Source organism: Ceratotherium simum, chromosome 37, assembly GCF_057802395.1.
Source record: "Ceratotherium simum simum isolate JZ-2026a chromosome 37, ASM5780239v1, whole genome shotgun sequence".
In the NCBI taxonomy this organism is placed as follows: Eukaryota; Metazoa; Chordata; class Mammalia; order Perissodactyla; family Rhinocerotidae; genus Ceratotherium; species Ceratotherium simum.
In genome coordinates this window covers 11628962-11650622 of record NC_141936.1, presented here as the reverse complement: position 1 = coordinate 11650622, position 21661 = coordinate 11628962, and the positions used below count along the sequence as shown (strand labels likewise).

Genomic DNA, 21661 nt, shown 5'->3' with positions numbered 1-21661 from the left:
CAGCCCTGCCTTAACCTAAAACTATACATGGCAGTAATGGAGAATAACAGTGACAGAGAAACATTAAGTAGCAGGTTCATACATCACATGCCAGACCTTATCACACATCTTTACGGTAAACATGTTTCTCTTAGAGAAATTAGCTGTAAACTAAAGTGTATGCAGCAGAAAAATTCAACTCCCTTAAGGCAAATGGGTATTTCCTACTACTAAGCTTTTCTCATAATAGTGAGGGAAAAATGCAAAGCGAAGATGAGGATTTTTTTTTTTTACATTTAAGAGCTTTAATAATTAAGTTCATGATCCTTTTTCTTTAATCACAAACCTTTGCATATGTCATCAATTTCAAGTAAAATAAACTGCCTGAGGCAATGCCCTTTTCTGATTCCTCAGAAATAGTTGCTCTATTTAATACATTTGAGAAAATCCCAGGAACAAAAAGAGTAGAGGGAATGAAATGATTCCTGTCCAATACACTGTGCATATTTGTATGGATAAGTAGCTTCATTGTGACACACGTGTTTTAATGAAAAGAAGTGGGGGCCTTGAGTGTGGAAAACAAAGCATCATCATCTACCCTTTTATCATTCTTTACCATAAAACATACTTAAGTTAATCTCTAATACTAAAGATGATATTTCTTACCAGAGGACTAAATTTTAAATCGAGGACGTGAAATTCAGTCTGATGTTTCCAATTAGATGTTAATAGCTTAAATATAATATTTCCTGAATGAAGGCAGAGAAATTAACAAAGGCTTGAACTCAATACACTGTAAAGTAAATCAATATTCAAGCGTTGAAAGATAAAACTAAACAAAATAACAATAAAGACAAGCAGACACTTCCATGCAGGAATGGACGGACTAGGTGGATTTATGTCGAATGCATCTGCCTCAATTACAAAGGTAACTGAAGCTCCATAAATCAGCACTAAGAGTAACGCTTTCTATAAATGAAGTACTTTGCTTGGCTAATTTATAAGTATATGCACGTCAAGACCATTGTAAACTGCACCAGACGGGATCCCCATTGTTCTGTTTGAGAAACTGGAATAAAGCACGGGAGAGACTTTGCCGGAGCATAAACAAATGCTTCAGCTGTTCTCCACGTACAGCAGACAAAGCTTCTCCCTTGTGCAGATGTCTAAAGAGGGCCAGATGCTAACACAGGCGGATCTCCCTCACACTCCATCCCGCAGAAAGCACTGGACCCTCTGCCGGTGGAAATGAGAAACCATGTGTCTGAAGAAAGGTAAACAAGTTCTTGGAAACCTAGAGGAGAACTGACAGGAAATGACCTGTTGCCCCCATTGTCAAATCAGAGCAGAAAGCAGCCCCTGCCCTCTCTCCTGGACCCTCGGAAGGAAGGAAGAAATATTGGTGATGTTCACATCAGCAGGTGCAAAGATGAGAACAACTGGTGTAAAAGCTGTCTTTTAAAAAACATCAGCGCCTATAGAAATGTTATTCAACTTTTTTTAGCTTTATTGAGGCATTATTGACAAATAAAAATTGTTTATATTTAAGGTGTACAACTTGATGCTTTGATATATGTATACAACGTGAAATGATCACCACAATGATACTAATTAACATATTCATCACCTCACAAAGGTTATCTTTTTGTGTGCTGGTGAGAACACTTAAGATCTGCCCTCTTAGCAAATTTCAAGTATACAATATAATATTGTTACCTATAGTCACCACGCTGTACATTAGATTCCCCAGAACATATTCATCTTACATCTGAAACTTTGTACCCTTTGACCAACATCTCATTTCCCCCAGCCCCCTGCTTCTGGCAACCACCATTCTACTCTCTGCTTCAATGAGTTTGACTATTTTAGATTCCACTTATACGTGAGATCATGCAGTATTTGTCTTTTTGTGTCTGGCTTATTTCACTTAGCATTAAAGTCCTCCAGGTTCATTCACGTTGTCACAAATTTCTTAGGATATCTCATGTAGTTTTTCTCTTCTATCTGTCCATCACGAAAACACAATTAAATCCCTACTCTTCAAAATGGGTTCCAAGAGCCTCTCACAGAGTTCCCTGCATATCGTCTCCACGTTCACTAAAATACCCATTTGACTATTGTGTGATTGCTGAACCAAAACTGGAGAGGAAATAAGCCACCCTGTGTCCTAAGGTCTAATATTCTACATAGCTCGCTGTATACAATTATATAAAGAATTTCCTCCTCAGCAAACCAAGGATGCTATTTGTTGCAGATATTTTTAGTTGTTTCATAGTTACCCCTTCCACAGTCCTTACATATCTGATCTCCCTTTGGGAGTCCAGGTAGTTCTGAGCAAGCTCCCCCACAGGAGAAACATCCCGGGCTAGCATATTCCCCCACAGGAGAAACATCCCGGGCTAGCATATTCCCCCACAGGAGAAACATCCCGGGCTAGCATATTCCCCCACAGGAGAAACATCCCGGGCTAGCATATTCCCCCACAGGAGAAACATCCCGGGCTAGCATATTCCCCCACAGGAGAAACATCCCGGGCTAGCATATTCCCCCACAGGAGAAACATCCCGGGCTAGCATATTCCCCCACAGGAGAAACATCCCGGGCTAGCATATTCCCCCACAGGAGAAACATCCCGGGCTAGCATATTCCACCACAGGAGAAACAGTGATTTGCCTGGTCTGGGCAGGTGATGTAAGCCTATTTAATCAGAGGCCCTTCAGTGCTTTTGCTGAACAGAAGAGATCCGGGGTATAGGAGAGGGAAAGGAAGCAGGAAGTGAGGAGAAAAGGGGGATGACGGGAAAAGGGAAGAAAGGGGTAGGAGAGAAAAGGGACTAAAGAAAAGGGTGAAATAAAGAGAAACAAGAAGAAGAGCAAGAAAAAGAAGAAAGAAGACATACAGCTTCACTATACCAAACACTCTCTTGGAATACCTGTATTCTTAATCTCGATTCAACATCATTGTCAAGGCATCTAGTCTATCTTCATCACACTTAAAAGAAAAAAGGATATAGTGTCCCAAACGCCACCTTCTTCACAGTGACAGCATAATCATTAGTTAAAGAGTCAAATGCTGAAGCCTAAAGACAAACTATTACAGATTAATGAGCTGGGTGAAGAATCTATTTATCCTGCAAATACAATAAAAGTTACATTCTGCTCCTTTCACAGAATCTAGAATTTTCCATATTTCAGAGAGTGCTGATCTTAGAATCTCTTCCAGGAACCTGTGCTGTGACCTACTGAACAAGAAAAAAAAACAAAAAAAAAAACTCCTAAGTCTAAATACCCCAACATTGAGAAAGTCTCTTCTACTCTTGCAAAGAAATCTTGATTTACAAATGCATAGTTTGCCCTAGCTAATGAACCATCTTGGCTATAATAACTGGCTGCCAGTGGTCAATAAATCTCAGAGCTTGGCCAAAGCTAGATGAGCTGCATTTCATTTTGATGTCTTTAACATTCATACAAGTGATTATGATTTCTTTTTTTATCTCTCCCATGATATAGTAAGAAGGAGCAACGTCACTGGAGGACTCGTCCAGAAATGAAAAAAGCTAAGTGATAGTTCTGGTTTTCCATCCATTTGTCAAGAATGTCACTCAGCCTGACAGATCTAGGTTTTCTCACCTCCCACATGGGGTCCAAGAGAGGAATTTGGTCTAGATCTAAATATCTGACACCAGCCCATCATTTTCTCCTCCTGAAACAACAGCAGATATCAATGAATGATCTTGGCATGCCCCTCTGCGAAGCCAAAAAGCAGGCTCAATATCTTTAGCACAGTACCCCAGGTCCTTCATCTCCAAAGTATACTATGTACACTCCAGGAGGTATACAATAGAATTCCCTAGGTTAGAGATACAATACACTGGAATTTCTATCTACAGTTCCTTTTACCTTCAAAAATGTGAAATAAATTCAGCCTTACTCATGCTTAATATACACACTGACAGTGGCACTCTCAGCCAGTCCATATGTCAGATGATCAGTGTCACATAGAGAACTGTGAGTCTCCTAAGGGTGGGATTCTACGGTGGAAAAGGAGTTGACAGGGGCACCTCACTCACGTGACTGCTCAGAGCATTACAGTTCACGTTTGTCCTATCTCAACGGATTTATGGGATACATAATCTGGTTTTAACAAAACCCAGCTGAGATTCCTGCAAACAAATGACAGATTTAAGATGATAAAAAAGAATGCATACACAGCAGACAACAAGCAAAAGGTGGAGCTGATACATCTCCTTCTCCTGGCATGTGATCTTTTCTACCTCATTCTGGGGTGAAAACTGATGATCCGATTGGATCTGACAAGATCAGCCAAATAATACTGAAATTATCAAAGCCATTTGAGATTTGGTTTTACATCTACTGTATTACAGAAGAGCCTTGCCTAAACCAATGATAATATGACACCTTTGCAATTAACAAGATATACATACAACATCACTTATTTCAAATTTAGGTCATTATCCTAAAATTTTCATATTATATATATCTTTAAAATATACATAATTTTGTTAGTGACCAGTATAGTTATCGGTAATGAATGCTTATTTTGTTTAAAAAGATGTGTAATTTAAAAAGAAAAAGTGTGTAAAATCCATAGTAGGGCATTTTAGTGACCAAGAATGAATAAACTAATTTTTTCTTTGTCCTAATGGGTCTCTAAATTCCCTTCCTTTGACTTTTTCTCAGAATGACTCTAGCATACGTGTGGCAGGATGAGTTATCTCCCTCCCTCTTTTCCTCTTTTCTGAGAGGTGACCCTTGCTAAGAAGGAGAAATGAAATCAAGATTCTCCTGGCATAATAATGATGAATGAACTAGGTTTTTGCTATAGAAAAGAGTCCATTTTTATCATCACGATAAAAGTTTGTCTGCCTTATAAAAGATTTATGTGGAAGGCCCTGAAGCCCCCTGTAGCTCCCCACTACCCCCAAACCAGATGCTTCTGACTGGCCAAGACCCTTGGGGGATGCGGTGGTAAGGAAGAGGCAAGGAGTAAAAGAACTCTAGGAAACCTTTGGAATGAGAATGAGGAAGAAAGAACAGAGAAGGGACTTTTATACACAAGGAAGGTGGGCTCTGAATCAACTGGTGAGCTCTCGGAGGAGAAAAGCAAACACCTGTTTTGTAACATCCCATGAATAGAATAACAGTAAAATGTATTTGTGATAATAGACAGCGCCTTTCCTTCCCTGACAAATATTATAGGCATAGCCAGATGATGACATGCGAGAATTATCCCACTGCTCACAAATGTCACAAAAACAAGTTTTAAAGAGAATGCATTCATCCATCAATGTGGGGGAAAAAAACTAATTTCAATAGGATCTTTAGCTCACAAGGTAGCTTTTCTATTTCCCAGGATGATAAACTTCATTTATCCCCATTACTTCCTGAGTAAATTATTTTATAATTCCTGGATTTGGCTTATGAAGATGCCTGGTGACTCATAAACGCCAATCTGACTAATGTCTCATTTAGAGAACACGGTATGCACAGAAGCCCAGACATCATTTCTCTTGCCAAGAAATGAATGTATAATATTTTCAGTAAAAGCAAAGAAATGAACAGCCAGCACATCAAGGAACACATCTGCACCTGTTGTCACAGTGGTTTTTATAACTTACTTGCTGGGTAGTCAGGAGTTGAAATACTCAGAGATGTAATAAGAAATAGCTGTTCATATTTAAGAGAGCAGTTTATGACCTTTTTAAGATCTGGGTTATTTATCGCCACTTTAACATCTATACCTCGTTTGCTACCATTTTGTCTACAGTTCATTGACCTTTCCATTCAAACCAAGGGGAGCTGTATTTAAATAACAACAGTATTTTATTTATATAGTTCTGCTCTTGTGAAAAGTTCAAAGTACTTTATAAATATCTCTTTAAACTTGAAAGTAAGTTAAGGATCACCATTTCCTTCTTAGATACAGATATAAAACAGGGCGAGTTCAAATAGCTAAAATCAGCAATTTAGAGAAGGTTTAACAACTCAGAGAGGATTTCTGGATAAAGATGGCAAGTTGGGGGCCGGCCCCGTGGTGTAGCTGTTAAGGGCGCGCACTCTGCCATTGGCGGTCCGGGTTTGGATCCCCAGCATGCACCAAGGCACTGCTTGTCAGGCCATGCTGTGGTGGTGTCCCACATAAAGTGGAGGAAAATGGGCACAGATGTTAGCCCAGGACCAGTCTTCCTCAACCAAAAGGAGGAGGATTGGCATGGATGTTAGCTCAGGGCTGATCTTCCTCACAAAAAAAAAAAAAAAAAGATGGCAAGTTAACCTTAAGTATTTATCTCCTCTCAAAATCACACTAAATTGATCATAATGGACATCTTTAAGTCATAAGCACAAAGGACTAAATGAATGGGAGAGAAGACAATAATACACTAGAGGTTTCAACAAAGATTTGGAAGCTTTAGAAAACCCAGTGAATCTACACGTCTAAGCCACATCCTCCAAAACAATTTTTATGAAACTGATATTTTTATCTAATCTATCCATATTCTGTTTCTTATTTCTCAAATAGTTCCAAAATTGGAAGAGGAAGTAAAAATTTTACTTAAAGTTCCCTAAAATACTAAGAAATAAGAATCTTTAAATTGAAAAGATCCCCCATTTTCCCACTGGATGAATGGGGGGGAAAATTCACACCAAGATACACAGTCATGAAATTTCAAAGAACCAAGAACATAAAGAAAATCCTAAAAGCTTCTAGAGAGTGGACGGGAAAAAAGTCACATACAAAGGAACATTAGAATCTGAATCAAATGGGATCAGATTCCTCAACAGTGACACAGGATAGTAGAAATTCATGGGCAGTGCCTTCACAACTTTAAGTAGCAATTATCTCCAATCTATACTTCTATACTCAGCCAAACTTTCAAAAAGGTGAGGGGAAAATAAAGAAATTTTCAGACATACACGGCACACAAATTTTACTTCCTGAATATGTGCTCCAGCAAAACAAAGGAGTAAATCAAAAAAAGAAGAAGAAAACAGAAATATCCACCACAGGAGAGAGAAGTCCCAGAGTTACTGAAGTGAAGATGCTATAGAGACAAATACTCTAGTCTGGTGCAGGAGAACAAAGGACTCCAGGGGAAAGAATCCCAGAAGGAGACTAAAAAGAATACACTCTCTCCATGGTTGTAGTTGAGCAACATATTGATAGGTATATGCCAAATCCAACAGAGTATTTGGCAAAAATTAAGTATAAGTATATATAAAACTATACCAAATCTAAAAATAATAATTTTTTAATTCAAAAAAATATTGAACAAGAAAAGAAATCAAGCAATGGTGCATTGATTGACTCTTCAGTTATCACACAGATATTAACTAAAATTTCAGAAGTAACTACATGAGACAATGGAGAAAGGAAAGTAGGTACAGTGATTATAAACCTAAATCTTTATCTACTGAAACAGCCAAAAGATATGATCTAAAATGAGTGAAAGCATAGTATTGGAAAATATGAAGAGAAATACAAGAAGAAATCGTTAAAATAATTATAGTTGCCCCTTCGAGCAAGATTGGGGTGCAAGGGAGGGATGCAGAAGACAGCTAAAGATATTTTATGTTTAATTTTTCATTTTTGTTTGATGTTTTTATCTATGCAGGTATTGCTTTGATAAAACTTTAAAACTTAAGGCAAAAAAAAGTCACTTGCAGAGAAAGTCGAGATTTATATGAGATTATATTTAGAGTCTATATATATTGTCTAATGCTCCCTAATTTAATGCTCATTTTTCCATTTTACAAACAATAAATTAAAGTAGCCTTATAGTAGCAGGTAGACTGTTGTTATAACATTTGATTTCCCTCAGTACAGATCCTTCTAATGTAAAAGGTGAATAAAACACTGGGAAAAAATGACATAAAGAATGTCAAGAAGAAAAAACATATGTAAACTTTAGAAAGTCTTTTAAATGTTAACTTCTTATCTTTAAGCATTATATTTGCATAAACCAGATTTTAGTGTTGAAACTGTCATAACCTTGAAACTGTCTCTAACAAGATGTACAATCTCTGCTGGAAACACAAAGCATATTATTAATAAGTGTTTACCAACTTAATTGGTTTTCTGTGTGGTGTTCCTATAGGTTGTCTAACAAATGAAGTCTACCACAGAGGAACTATATTTTACCCACAGAATTAATCCAGGAAAACATAAAGAATAATTAACATATTTTCTAAATAAATGAACCCTAAATTCAGATAATGGGTAAACTAAGTTTTGAGAACTAAACCAATAAATTGTTTCAAAGACAAACTGTGGAAACCAGAAATCATGAGGGAAAAATAACTCATAACAAGACACTTCTCTCGACACATACATTTTATGCATAATATTTTCCATATCATTTTCAAAATTATCTTTAAAGCTTTACTGGGGATTGGGAAAAACATTATTCACATTCTCTGTGGTAGAACTGTGGATTTTTTTTTACAAACATTGTTTAACATGCCCACTACACTGGACCATAACAAACCACAGATGCTCATGACTTTGTGTAAGAAACCTGATTCCACTTCAAATTTTAAGGTATCTCTTCTTTTTCAGAAATTTTTTTTTTTTTTTTTTTTGTGAGGAGGACCAGCCCTGAGCTAACATCCAATGCCAATCCTCCTCTTTTTTGCTGAGGAAGACTGGCCCTGGGCTAACATCCATGCCCATCTTCCTCTACTTTATATGGGACGCCGCCACAGCATGGCCTAACAAGCGGTGCGTCGGTGCACACTCGGGATCCGAACCGGCGAACCCCGGGCCGCCGCAGCGGAACGTGCGCACTTAACCGCCTGCAGCACCGGGCTGGCCCCCTTTTTCAGAAATTTTGATAAAGAAGTAAACAAAATAAAGAAATGTGGTTCAACATAGGTGCAAGATACTTCTACAGACCAATCCTCCTCATTTTTCTATTTTTTAAGTAGTTTCCTAAATTGAAATGAAAGAATTTCCTTAGGCTCAAGAAACAATAAACTCAACCTAAACAACTGATTAACTATGAGCATTATATTCATTTTTGCTTAGAAATTCTTACATTTCTAGAATTCCCCATTTATAAGGAAACCATCTATAGTAGGCTGAATAATGGCCACCCAAAAATATTAGGTCCTAATTTCTGGAACCTGTAAATGCTAACTTATAAGGAAAAAGGGTCTTTGCAGATTTGATGAAGTTAATGATTTTGAGATGAGATTATTCTGGATTAGCCCCTGGGCTCTAAATCCAATCACAAATGTCCTTATAAGAGAAAAGCAGAGGGAGATTTGATACAGAGGGAAGAGGAGAAGGCCATGTGGCCACAGAGGCCGAGATTGGAGTGATGGGGCCACAAGCTAAGGAATGCCTACAGCCACCATAAACTGGAAGCAGTAAGGAGTCAATTCCCCCCAGAGCCTCCAGAGGGAGTGTGGCACTGCTGACACCTTGATTTCTGCCCAGTGAGACTGATTTTGGACTTCTGGCTTCCAGCTCTGTGAGAGAATAAACTTTGGCTGTTTTAAGCTCTAAGGTTGCCACTAAGCAGGCCTCAGGAACCCAGTACACCATCCTTGCAAACGCCTTTTGGTAGGTCTACAATTATCATGCTGAGCACACCAGACAAGCTTGACACCAGATGAGTCACAAGTTAGATGGAAAAATGTCACTTTCCCTAAAGCTATGGAAATTCTGATTTGGGCAAAGAGAAGAAACAAATGTCTAAGTTGGTGACTTAGAGGGAGCTGTTCTCCAAAATCCTCCATTTAAAATGTAGTTTCTTATAGGTAACTTTCCAGGCAAACTTCCCATCCAAAGAAATTTTTTTCCTGTAGTCATTACTTTTAATAACTAATTACATAAGTAATATTTGTTCACTGTTGAAAATTTAGAAAATGCAAAAAAGCAAAAAATAAGAAAATCAAACTTTTACCAATAATCCTACTATCCAGGAATCACTTCTGTTCATATTTTAGTGTGAGCCTTCTATTACAAATGTTTACATATAATTACTTTATGTTTATTTTATGTTACAAAAATAGGATCTTAATAACATTTTGCAAACAGATTTTTTATTCATTTAATACTTTATGAACATGTTCCACATCAGTATAATTTCTACAACAGAATTTTTAATAACCTCATATTTTCTGTAGTATTGTAGGGCAAAAATAATATTGCTTTTAGATATTTATATCATTTTCCCATTTTTCACTATTGAACATTTGCTGATCTCTCAAGAGTTTTTAAAGGCAAGAAGTGGACTAAAGTAGGCAATAACATTACAAATGCGGAGATACAGGAAGGTATAGTCTTTGACATTAGTCCAAAGGTTAAGCTTTAATGACAAATCTGATTCCCTAGAGTAAAAGGGACATTTTCAGCCACAGCCTCACAGTGTGTGGGGCACCAGGAAATAAATAGTTTGAAGGTGTCAGAGATCCCCAGAGAATCCCTCAATGGGGCAAATAGCTCTACTGTGCCCATCAGGCATGGGAAAGAGTGACCCTATGAAGAAGTCTGTGATCCTACTCAACAAGCATTCAGGCAGAATGATAATCTACATTCGAAACACTTTTATCTGCTGAAGTGAAGAAAATTCCCACTATGAAAAGATTTTAGCCATCAAATAACAAAAGTGAGCTAATGAAGGATAAAGAACTTTGCTGAAGCTACCACAGCTATCAGCGGGAAGACCAAAGTACAGAATTCAAAGTCATAAATTGGGACTCATGGCCAAGAAGTTTACAATAAAACCACAAATAAAATATCCTTTCATGCTAGATACCACAGCAGTAGCATAAGTAGTCTGCATCTCGAACACATATGCAAAGACCAGTCTTAAAACAATATAGAGGGGCTTCAGGTATCCCTGGGGTTATATCCATTTTCTCCTCTGACGCCTCTGAGACTTGAGCATGGTGGTCAGGGGTTTGGGCTCTGTGAGTAGGATGAAGAGGGAGGAAAGAGGCTGGGGACAGTGTCAGTGCCTGGTGGGGAGGAAGAACTTCCGGGTTTCATAATGCTCCTTCTCCAATGATTCTTCTTTCTCCCCCTGGTCCTTAAATATTAGAGGTGGGTGTGTGTTTATAGGTGTAAGTTTGTGTGCGGATGTCCCTGTCTCACTCCTTCCTCTTCTCACGGCCCCATTCTCCTTGAGGGACTCCAGATCCATATAAGGAGGTGTCCTTTGGGCGTCACCCACTGGTGGTCCACAGGCATCACAGATTTTGCAAGTTTGCGCTCATTATCTTTTCTGAAATCCTGCTTCTCTTTCTCTATCCTAACCTTAGATAACAGGTTGCCAAATTAGAAACCTGGAGTGAAAAGCCTGAAAAGGGGGCTCAGGATTTGTCCAGTGAATGAGAACACCCTCCACACCAGAAAGACAAAGGCCCCTAAATGCAAAGGCCAAATCACGTGGGAGCTGATGGTCAATCAGAACTGCCTGTAAGAGGGGCCCAAGAGAGTAGCCTGTACTCAAACTGAGGCTCATCTTATCTGTGCAAAAATATTCTCCATAAGTGTTCAAGGGAATGGGCTGGGCTATAACACAGAAGAAAAAGGCACCCCGTGCTCTGCAACCTGAGGACACTCTGCATTTTCCTTAACGGCCATGGTTCTTCCTACAGGGTGAATGTGTCCCCCTCCAGGTCATTAAGCATGCATAACTTTTTTGTAGTGGACACTCTCCTGTTGCCTCTCTAGCATCTCTTACCCTCTAATCTCCTGTTGGAATTTGCAGATTCGAAAGCAAATAGATTGCAATGATTTAAGCCGATTCAAGTTAGGTTTTCTGTTATTTCAACCCAAAGCATCCAAAACCATTTTGTCTTTGTGTTCCTGTGAACACCTGGAAGATGCTGAGAGTGTGCAATATATTCTTGTGGATAAAGAAGGAAATGAAAGAAGAAAATTAGGAAGGAAGGAAGCAGGGCAGGGAGAGAAGGGAGCGATGTAGGAGGGGAGGGGAGAAGAGAGTCAGAAAATTTACAAATCGACAAAGAGTAAAAATTACAGGAAAATAAAATCTTGTGTCTTAAACAACAGATGTTAGCTTATATCATGTTTTACCTCCCTACATTTGGGGAGACAAGTAGACGTGAATGTGCTTTGATCTGTTTACAGGGAAGTCTGAGAAAGAATGAAGAGAAAATAAATTAGAATTAAATATCATCCACTCTGAATTTAGAGGAAAATAACCAATAAAGACCATGGGACTGAATCTTATCTCATAGGTCACTATTTATTATTCATTTGTTTTCTGTCTTGATATCAAAATCAGAAACTTATTTTGCAAGGAGAAAGTCTGCATAATTGGATTCATGCAATGCCCAAAATGACCCACGCCAAGAAAGGGCTGCAAAAACACATTCGATGAGGATGACAACACAATATCACCAATGTTTCTCCCTTTTGTTAACGGGTAAAAAAATGGGCCTTTGGCAAAAAAAAATGAGAAAATATGACTATGTTTCTAATTAAATACATAACCGATCAAATAAACACAAAGATGTAAGTGTAGAAAATAGATACAAATGATGCTTATTTTAAATATATTTAAATTCAAATCAGGAGCTCTTATCATAAGATAAGCGGGATCACTGGGATTCACTTCTAAGACTGGCCATTTTACACGTGTGAAAAATGGTAGGATTTGAGGACTGTCTGCCAAAGCTTCAGCTCAGAAACCTCTCTTCTCTGTCCCATGAAACTATAAATCAACCTCATCTTTTCTGAGAGCTAAGGGACTACTACTGCCACTCTTGAAAGCAAAGAATCTTAAAAAGAGCAATAGGAAAATTGTTATTGTTTATGAATAATGATCTCCTTCTTGGACACTAGATTGTTCGATGGTTTCTGCCCTCATGAATGGGAAGAGGACAGCAAGGACTTTTAGATGGGGCTTCACTCGGTCCAGGCCAAGTGACTCACTCGGGAGGAGGTGAGATTTGGAAACTAGAGCATCCTAAGTGAGGGCAGGCCCAGCTGAGGTGCTGGTGGGGCCCACAGTGAAGGGTGAAAGGACAGAGGCAGTCGGATACTGACCAGGCTGCAGAATGAAAACACGGGCACCCTCAGCATGGGCAACGAGGAAATGGAAAGGAAGGGGAGTGGAAAGAAATATCACATGCTTAATTAGCCCTACTCACTGCCAACTCCCAAAGCTGCCTGGTAGCCATCAGGAGCATCACACCTGGAGACCATCCCTGAAGACTGAGCTCAGGACCCTGGTTCCGCCCAGCTATACTGCCAATTACTCACTGGGTACCCTGGGACAGGCTAATGAACCTCCTTATGCCTCAACTAGCTTATCTGAGAAATGGGGCTACAGATGGCACTTGAACCACTGGGTCATTGTGAGAACTAAATGGTTCTATACCATGAGTTCTTACTTATTGTATTAATAAACATCAACTCTTTATTATCATCATTATTTCTGTTATTAGTACTTTATTACTATTTTTTTTTTACCATCGTCATCACCATTATCACCATCTTGTAAAGGCTTTGAGAACGTTAGTGAGTAGCCCAAAGGGGGTCAATCCAAAACAGGACAGTGCTCCCTGTAGGATAAGGTGGCATACACGGCGCTGTCTGCAGGGCAGACATCTGGTATGAAAATTACGGAGCCCAGTTCTTGCTTAGACGTCAGCCTTCTGGTCAGCTGTGTGGCAAACCCGTTCTGACCATACAAGTGCCAGCTAGCCACCACATACCATTTTCCACCCCATCTCCCACCTCCCCAGGCTGTATATCCATTTATGTCACTTAACATTGGTTTTATCACAACCTCAAGCTCCAAGTATGGTCCAGACACCACTTTCATGTAAATCACCTCGTCTAAAGCTTCTGCACAGTAAAGGAAACCACCAACAAAACGAAAAGACAACCTAACAATTGGGAGAAGATATTTGCAAACCATACATCTGATAAGGGTTTAATCTCCCAAATATATAAAGAACTCATGCATCTCAACAACAAAAAAACTAACAACCCAATTAAAAAATGGGCAAAAGACCTGAACAGCGATTTCTCCAAAGAAGATATACAGATGGCCAACAGACACATGAAAAGATGTTCAAAATCATTAAGTATCAGGGAAATGCAAATCAAAACTACATTGAGATATCACCTCACGCCCGTCAGAATGGCTATAATTAACAAGACAGGAAACAACATATGTTGGAGAGGATGTGGAGAGAAGGGAACTCTCATACACTGGTGGTGGGAGTGCAAACTGGTGCAGCCACTATGGAAAACAGTATGGAGATTCCTCAAAAAATCAAGGATAGAACTACCATATGATCCAGCTATTCCACTGTTGGGTATTTATCCAAAGAACTTGAAAACACCAATGCGTAAAGATACATGCACCCCTGTGTTCATTGCAGTGTTATTCACAATAGCCAAGACTTGGAAGTAACCTAAGTGCCCATCAAGGGACGAATGAATAAAGAAGATGTGGTATATATACACAATGGAATACTACTCAGCCATAAGAAACGATGAAATCCAGCCATTTGTGACAACATGGATGGACATTGAGGGTATAATGCAAAGTGAAATAAGTCAGAGGGAGAAGGTCAAATACCGTATGATTTCCTTCATTAAGTAGTAGATAATAACAACAATAAACAAACACATAGAGATAGAGATTGGATTGGTGGTTACCAGAGGGGAAGGGGGAAGGGAGGAGGGCAAAAGGGATAATTCGGCACGTGTATGTGGTGATGGGTTGTAATTAGTATTTGGGTGGTGAACATGATGTAATCTATGCAGAAATAGAAGTATAATGATGTGCACCTGAAATTTATACAATGTTATAAACCAATGTTACTGCAATAAACAAAAAGTTAAAAATAAATAAATAAATAAATAAATCTACATATTAGATAGGAAAAATAAATAAATAAAGTGCAGAATCTTGTTCAACACCACCAAGCTGTGTGCCTGAATCAAAATCTTTGGAGGGAAGGTCCCGAAATCTGCCCTCCAGGGGTTTCTGATACACACATGAGTTTCAGAAGCACCTGTGGTTTATTTATTTGGGCACTCGTCTTATTCCTTCTACTGGGCTATAAGTTTCATTACCCACAACACCTACTTTGATTCCTTTCTTCACAAGTCCAGGTATACAGTAGATTTTCAGTGGCCATTAATTAAATGTTTGCTAACAACCCGAAGCCACCCAGGATTCCATCATGCCAGGCAGGAGAAGAAAGGCGTGACAGGCCACCATTGCTGCTGCAAAATCGGACACAGCATCTGAGACTCCGAAGAGCTCCAACAAGGGTCCTGGGGGGAGTGTTCTAATGGTGTGCAGCGAGTTGTACAGTTAAATAACTCCACTAGAGAAAAAAAAAGTGGCAGCAATAGAGGAGCGCACACAAAGACCCAGCTGCCTGCAACATGAATAGCCTGGCAGGGCAATCCCATCAGGACCCACGGAGAATACAGATCAGAGGGAAATGGGAAATCTGAGATCAGCCAGGGCTTCAACAGTGCGAACCACGATCCATTCTCTGTTCCCTTTTCCTTTGCTTCCTCTACCTCTCTCTCTCTCCCCAAACCCAAAGTCATGCAAACACAACCTGAGAGCTGTTAGGCAAAAAAGAACTAGCACTGTGTGAAGATGGAGGGTTGGAGGGTCCTGTACACTGGCCCTGCAGCTGGGCCCAGCTACATGTGCTCATTATTCCTGGCAGGCGTGAGCCCGAGAGAGAGAGAGAGAGAGAGAGAGAGAGTTCCTTCTGCAGCTGCCACTTTGTGAGCTAAGTTACTCGGAAGAATCATAGAGGAAACACTGCACTTTGTTCCTGCGGATGATTGGAAAAAAATGGGGGAGGTCTGGAGATTCTTAATAGAAATTCCGAGGCTCAAAAATCTAACTTTATTTTGTTTTTTAACAAAGGAATATGACTCTGAACACAAATGTGACACTGTCCTTGAGAATTAAAGACTGTAACTCTAGTACGTTAACAGTTAAAATTTAAATGTATAAAGTGTATTATAGTATACAATTTGAAGAATGATACATGGGAGGTATTCTTGCTTCAAATAGAATCATAGAGCTGGAAAGTACTTCACGGGGTGTTGGCCCACATCCCTGATTCCAGGATTATGATTATCTATGCCTGGAAACAGCCTCTTCAAGATTTCTAGGGATGGAGAGCTCATAAATTTTTTATAGCCCGGTGGAATGTGTTTTTCACCTTGAATCAGAAGTTCTTCCCTTTGTCCAGCTGAAATCATTGCTGATTTCCCTCTGTCTAGCTGGCTCCACAGACTGACGCCAGGGCACCCTTCACTCTCTGTGGCCTGCTTTTCTGAATTCTTTCTATTTTTTTTTAACGTCCTTCTAGAAGTAAAATCCATGATCACGACCTACGGTGGTACACAGAAAAAATTACTCCATGAATCTTGAACCCTTTACTCCTTTTCAGAAAAATGATGGTTTTTATTCTCCTAGCAAATATTTCTCTGTCTCTGTCTCTCTGTCTTTTTACATATATATATATGTGTATATATATATATATATGTATGTGTATATATATATATATATACACACACACACATATACACACACACACATCTCTTTCATATCTGGATTGGATTGCTAGCTCTTTTTATTCTGTAACTGCATTTTTTTCTCTCTCTCATTTAAACATACTCTGTAGACTTTATCAAACTAAATTCTCCTTATACTTGTCCCTACTGATTTCATCTCGCTTTTGAGGAGCCGTTTTCCCCAACAGGAACAGAATTCAAAATGACTTTAGGAAATCTCTAAAGCATGTATAACCTCATTTGATCTCATATCACTTTGAATTTAATGAGCATTTTTATAATTCCTTTACATCCTCAATTCACCAAAAGCATTGCACACAATGGGACCTAAGGCCCGTTCTGTGGATTCACTATCTCCCAGCTGAGGCGGAGCTGCCGGCAACTGCTCTTTGGAAGCTGCAAGTTCACCTTAGCAGAGGTACCATTTAAGATTGCTTTTTTTTTAAAGATTTTATTTATTTTTATTTTTTCCCCCCAAAGCCCCAGTGGGTAGTTGTACGTCGTAGCTGCACATCCTTCTAGTTGCTGTATGTGGGACTCGGCCTCAGGATGAACGGAGAAGTGGTGCCTCGATGCGCACCCGGGATCCGAACCCGGGCCACCAGCATCGCAGCGCGCGCACTTAACCACCAAGCCACAGGGCCGGCCCTAAGATTGCTTTTTAAAATGGAGTCATATAACCAACTCCCTTGCCTAAATCTCTCTATGGTTCCCCATAGTAATTAGAACAAAATCTAAACTTGTTGCCATGATGTCAAGGCTCTCTACACCTGGACCCCCGCCAGACCCCACCACTCACCACAACTTTCTCAACTTCCCCGTTACACTGGCCCATTCCTTTCCATTCCAAAACATACCAACACCGTTTCCACCTCAGAGAATTAGCACTCCCTGTTCCTTTTGCCCAAAAGATTCTTCCACAAGTTCTTCACAGACTGGCTTTCCCACCAGCCAATGCTTGTTTACCTGTATTTTCTCCTCCCTCCTCCCCCAACAAGCAGCTAAACCCCATAAAGATGCTGATGGGTCTTGCTCACACAGCCCCCCATGCCAGACAGAGAGTGAGCCCCAATGAGTATTTGTGGAATGAATGGACATGTGTGAGGTCTTGTGTACACCACCATCACTCAAGATTACCATAGGCTCCAATCTGACCACAGCTACGCAAGAAGTGGGGAGGGGATGGAACATTCTGGCAAAAAAGATCAATGGATCTTTGCTTCCCTAACCTGGGAAGCAATAAGGAAGGGATGTATCTGCAAGGTTATAAAAGAAACCCACAGGCAAATATGCATTTTTATTTTATATTCACTACTGAAAATAAATTTCTGATGACAAAATATACATATGACATATTTTCTTTGTTCCCTCTAAACCAATTACTATATTCATCAACTCATGTAAAAAATATCATGTGAGACAGAATCCAAAATCTTACCAAAATTATGCATTTCATTTCTAGTTTTCTTTCCATGTCAGTATTACAGTTTGCATAAATGAAAAATGCTTTTTATAATGGATTTTGAGGCATGAACACTAGTATAAATTTTGAGAGCTGAAGCAAAACAAAAATGCAAAATTACCCCCAAAAGACCCAGAGAGTACAACTGTTGAGAAACTTGTTTTGTTTTTTATTCTTTAAGATATGTTTTATCCAGATTCCAAACACAAAGGGAGGAATTATCATTAAGGACAGAACTTTTCTTGTGAAGCCCAATGTTCCATAGAGCTACAGAAAATATGGTGAGAATACTATTTTATTCACACATACTAAAATTTATGTCTCCAATGTATAAACCATGAAGCATGCTATATCATTAAGAAAAATAAAGTAGGGTATGGATTCATGCTACCATCACTCAATGAGCTTATTTTGTTCTTGCTTTATATTTTCACTCTTTAAAAAAGTGAAACAAGTGCCTTAAGGCTATACATCCTTTTGTCTGTCCCACCAAGAGGATCCCTGCTGGCCCCATGCCACATACCTTGCAGCCACTATGAGTCCTGGTTTTCATCAGGGGCGTGGTGGTGCACAGCTCGATGGCCTCGGGCTCATGGAAGATGACTGCTGGGAGAGGTTCCTTTTTCAGTGTTAGGACATTCAATTTAGACTTCAGCATGGTCTGAAAGTGCTGCAAAGCAGAAAAAAATAAGCCAAATACAGTTAAATCATTTGGAAATATACGTGGCGCAAGTGTCCATCAAACCCAGTAGCAAAATCTTTGTTTTATTAACTGTCTTACTAGGGGAGGCCAAGAGATACTTAGTAAAATGGAGGGAACGATATCATCATGACACTCCCAAAATGAAACTGTGGGGGACAGCCAACCCCTATGCAGATACCATGAATATATGGGGTCGTGGTAGAGTCACCTAGGACCTTGGTCTGAGAAGTTCTTCCAAGGTGATACATATAGATGAAATTCTAGAGATGTAATCCATGCTGAATTCAGCTAAATAAGTGAAGATGTTTGGAAGACGATGTTACAAGAGCTATTTTGGGGAAAGTCTAAGATAATGAAAAGGAGAAGAACTGATGAAAAAGAACACAAGACTTCTGTTCTCTGCCTTCCCCAGTTCGGCCATGCATTGGCTGTAGAACTTTAGGAAATTCACTACTTCTCAGTTGACCATTTTATCTACTGTCTCAGTCTGGGACCCTAGGTAAACATCCAGTCTATATGCAACTCCTGTTGGCACTAGTTTTGAAATCCGCCCAGAATATGTCCAGAATCCAACCATATTTAATCAGTGCTACCCATACACCTAGTTCAGGACCCATCTTTGTTTGGTCCATTATAGCAGTTGCTCCCACCACTTCCAACCTTGCCCCCACACAGAGGATTGACACAGCCGCACAGAAATCCTTCTAAAATCTAATTATGGCATGCTATCCCTCTGCTGAAACTCCCCCAAGTCTTTTCCTCTTCTCATAGAAAAATCCCAAGTCCTTACCTTGACCTTCCAGTTCACGCATGATTCAGGGACCTGCTGCCTTCCTGATATCACCTCCCACCCCCCACCCTCTCACTTACTTGGATCCAGCCACAGTAGCCTCCTTACTCTTCTGAGAATAAGGCAAAGACACATGCGCCTTGGAACCTGTGAGCACGCTACTCCTGCCCTAGGCATCTGAAGCCCTGCTGCCCCACCTTCTTGGGCACCTTGATCAAATGTCACCTTATAAGACAATCCTTCCTTATCAACATTATCTAAAATAGCACACGTGCACACACACTCACACACAGCTGGCTTCATGGGCATGCAACTTGTGCAGTCACACAGGGTCCTGTGCTCAGGAGAGCTCCATGTTTGGTTTAAGGCTCTTGGTTTAATGTCACCACCTTGAAATCCTTCATAACTTTATCTTTGGACTTGTGTTTTGTAAGTCCAATGGGTCAATGGAGTACATGTGTGAGTCGAGGAGATACACACAATATGTGCATCCCTCGATGTGTAGGAACTCACCAAAACACAAAGTGAGTACAAGGCAAGCATGTAAAGTCTATGACCCATAAGTAAGCAGACGCACTAACAGCCACAAGAGGCCACTCTTTAGAACTAGAACTTGCTCCAAATGCAGAAAGAAGTCAGCTGTGTTCTAAGAAACATGAATGATCAAGGAACCCTGTCATATCCTTTTCATTTGCATGACTTTCCTGAATTAGGCAACATGCTGAAAATGATAACATAGAAGGAGAAGGACAGATAGGGCAACCACAGCTCCTCCTCCTTCCAGTGCCTCCTCACTAATCAGTAAACCAAAAGTAAGGTGTTGGCAGAATGTGCATGTTTTAGAAGTGAAATAAAAACAGGTGAGTTCATTCTGTGGTGTGTTTCCACTGTTCCGGTAAGAACAAAATTCAAATGCACGTATGAACCAGGAAACGCAAATTGTGTAATTTCAATGATTCAGCTCATATATTTGTATTAAAAGTGGGCATTGCACAATATAATGATAAATGGTAAATTCATGTTAATAACCTTAACTTTTTCATTTTTCTTTACTTAGGACAGTATTAAATAGCAAAAAAACAAACAAGCAAACAAACACAAAACCACCAGAACTATTCCATAGAGAGATTCATGGAAGAAAGGAAAAAGCTTTGTTATAGTACCTTTAATGGCAAGCACTTTTGTAATAATGGACAGCGAATTTTCATTTTGCACTGGGCCCTGCAAATTATGTAGCTAGCTCTGCAAATATATACACTCATCATGTCTATTCCCTTCCTCCGCTTTATTATTCTTATCGCTGCTATAAAATTACATAGATATTTTGTTTATTTTTTTGTCTGTCATCTTCCACTAGAATATAAATACCTTAGGAGAAGAAACTGTTTTATTCAATGAAGTATCCCAAGGGCCTAAAACAGTTTCACATGTTCACATAGAATCTACTAGAACTCCAACTGGCCACTCTGATGGTCAGTTTTATGTGTCAGCTTGGCTAGGCTACCGTGCTCAGTTATTCAAGCAAACGCTAATCTAGGTGTTACTGTGAAGGTATTTGGTAGATATGATTAAAGTCCATAATCAGTTGAATTGAAGTAGAGGAGGTTATCCTAGATAATCTGGGTGGGCTTGAGTCAATCAATTGAAAGACCTTAACAGGTGAGCTGAGATTTCCCTGAAGAAGAAATTCTACCTGTGGATAGCAGCTTCAGTCCACACCCGAGAATTCCAGCTCACTCTTCCTGACAGCCTGCCCTAAGGATTTCAGACTTGCCTAGCCAGCCCCCACAACTGCATAAACCAATTCCTTCAATAACTCAAAGTATATATCTCCTACTATATAGGAGGAGACGTCTGCTACTATCTAATTCTGTCTCTCCGATTTAACTCTGACTGATAGAGCCACCTTTTAGGTTACAAAGTTGCCAGCCCTGATACTTTTTTGAATGAGAGAGAGATTTTCCCTAACATTTCCCAGTGAGTATTGATTTGTATTTTTTAAAAATGTAAGGGCACGTCTTCATATTAATCTGGAAATTTCTGCCCATGTTCTTAATTGATCCCAGTCCAACAGAGGGTGTGGGGTTGGGGGTTGCAGAGAGGTCTGGGAGGAGCAACATGGATCACTGAGAGTGAGAGCCGAAGTTGGTCTGCCTCTGTG

General features: G+C 39.7%; 1 protein-coding gene across 1 annotated transcript in view; it reads right to left on the bottom strand.

Annotated features, from left to right (window-relative positions):
- Nucleotides 1-21661, bottom strand: part of PID1 (phosphotyrosine interaction domain containing 1) — a 235226-nt gene that overhangs the window by 116451 nt on the left and 97114 nt on the right. Inside the window, exon 2 of the mRNA XM_004427655.3 lies at nucleotides 18531-18677. Coding sequence (XP_004427712.1) covers nucleotides 18531-18677 — 147 coding nt within the window. The remainder of the gene's footprint in view (nucleotides 1-18530; nucleotides 18678-21661) is intronic.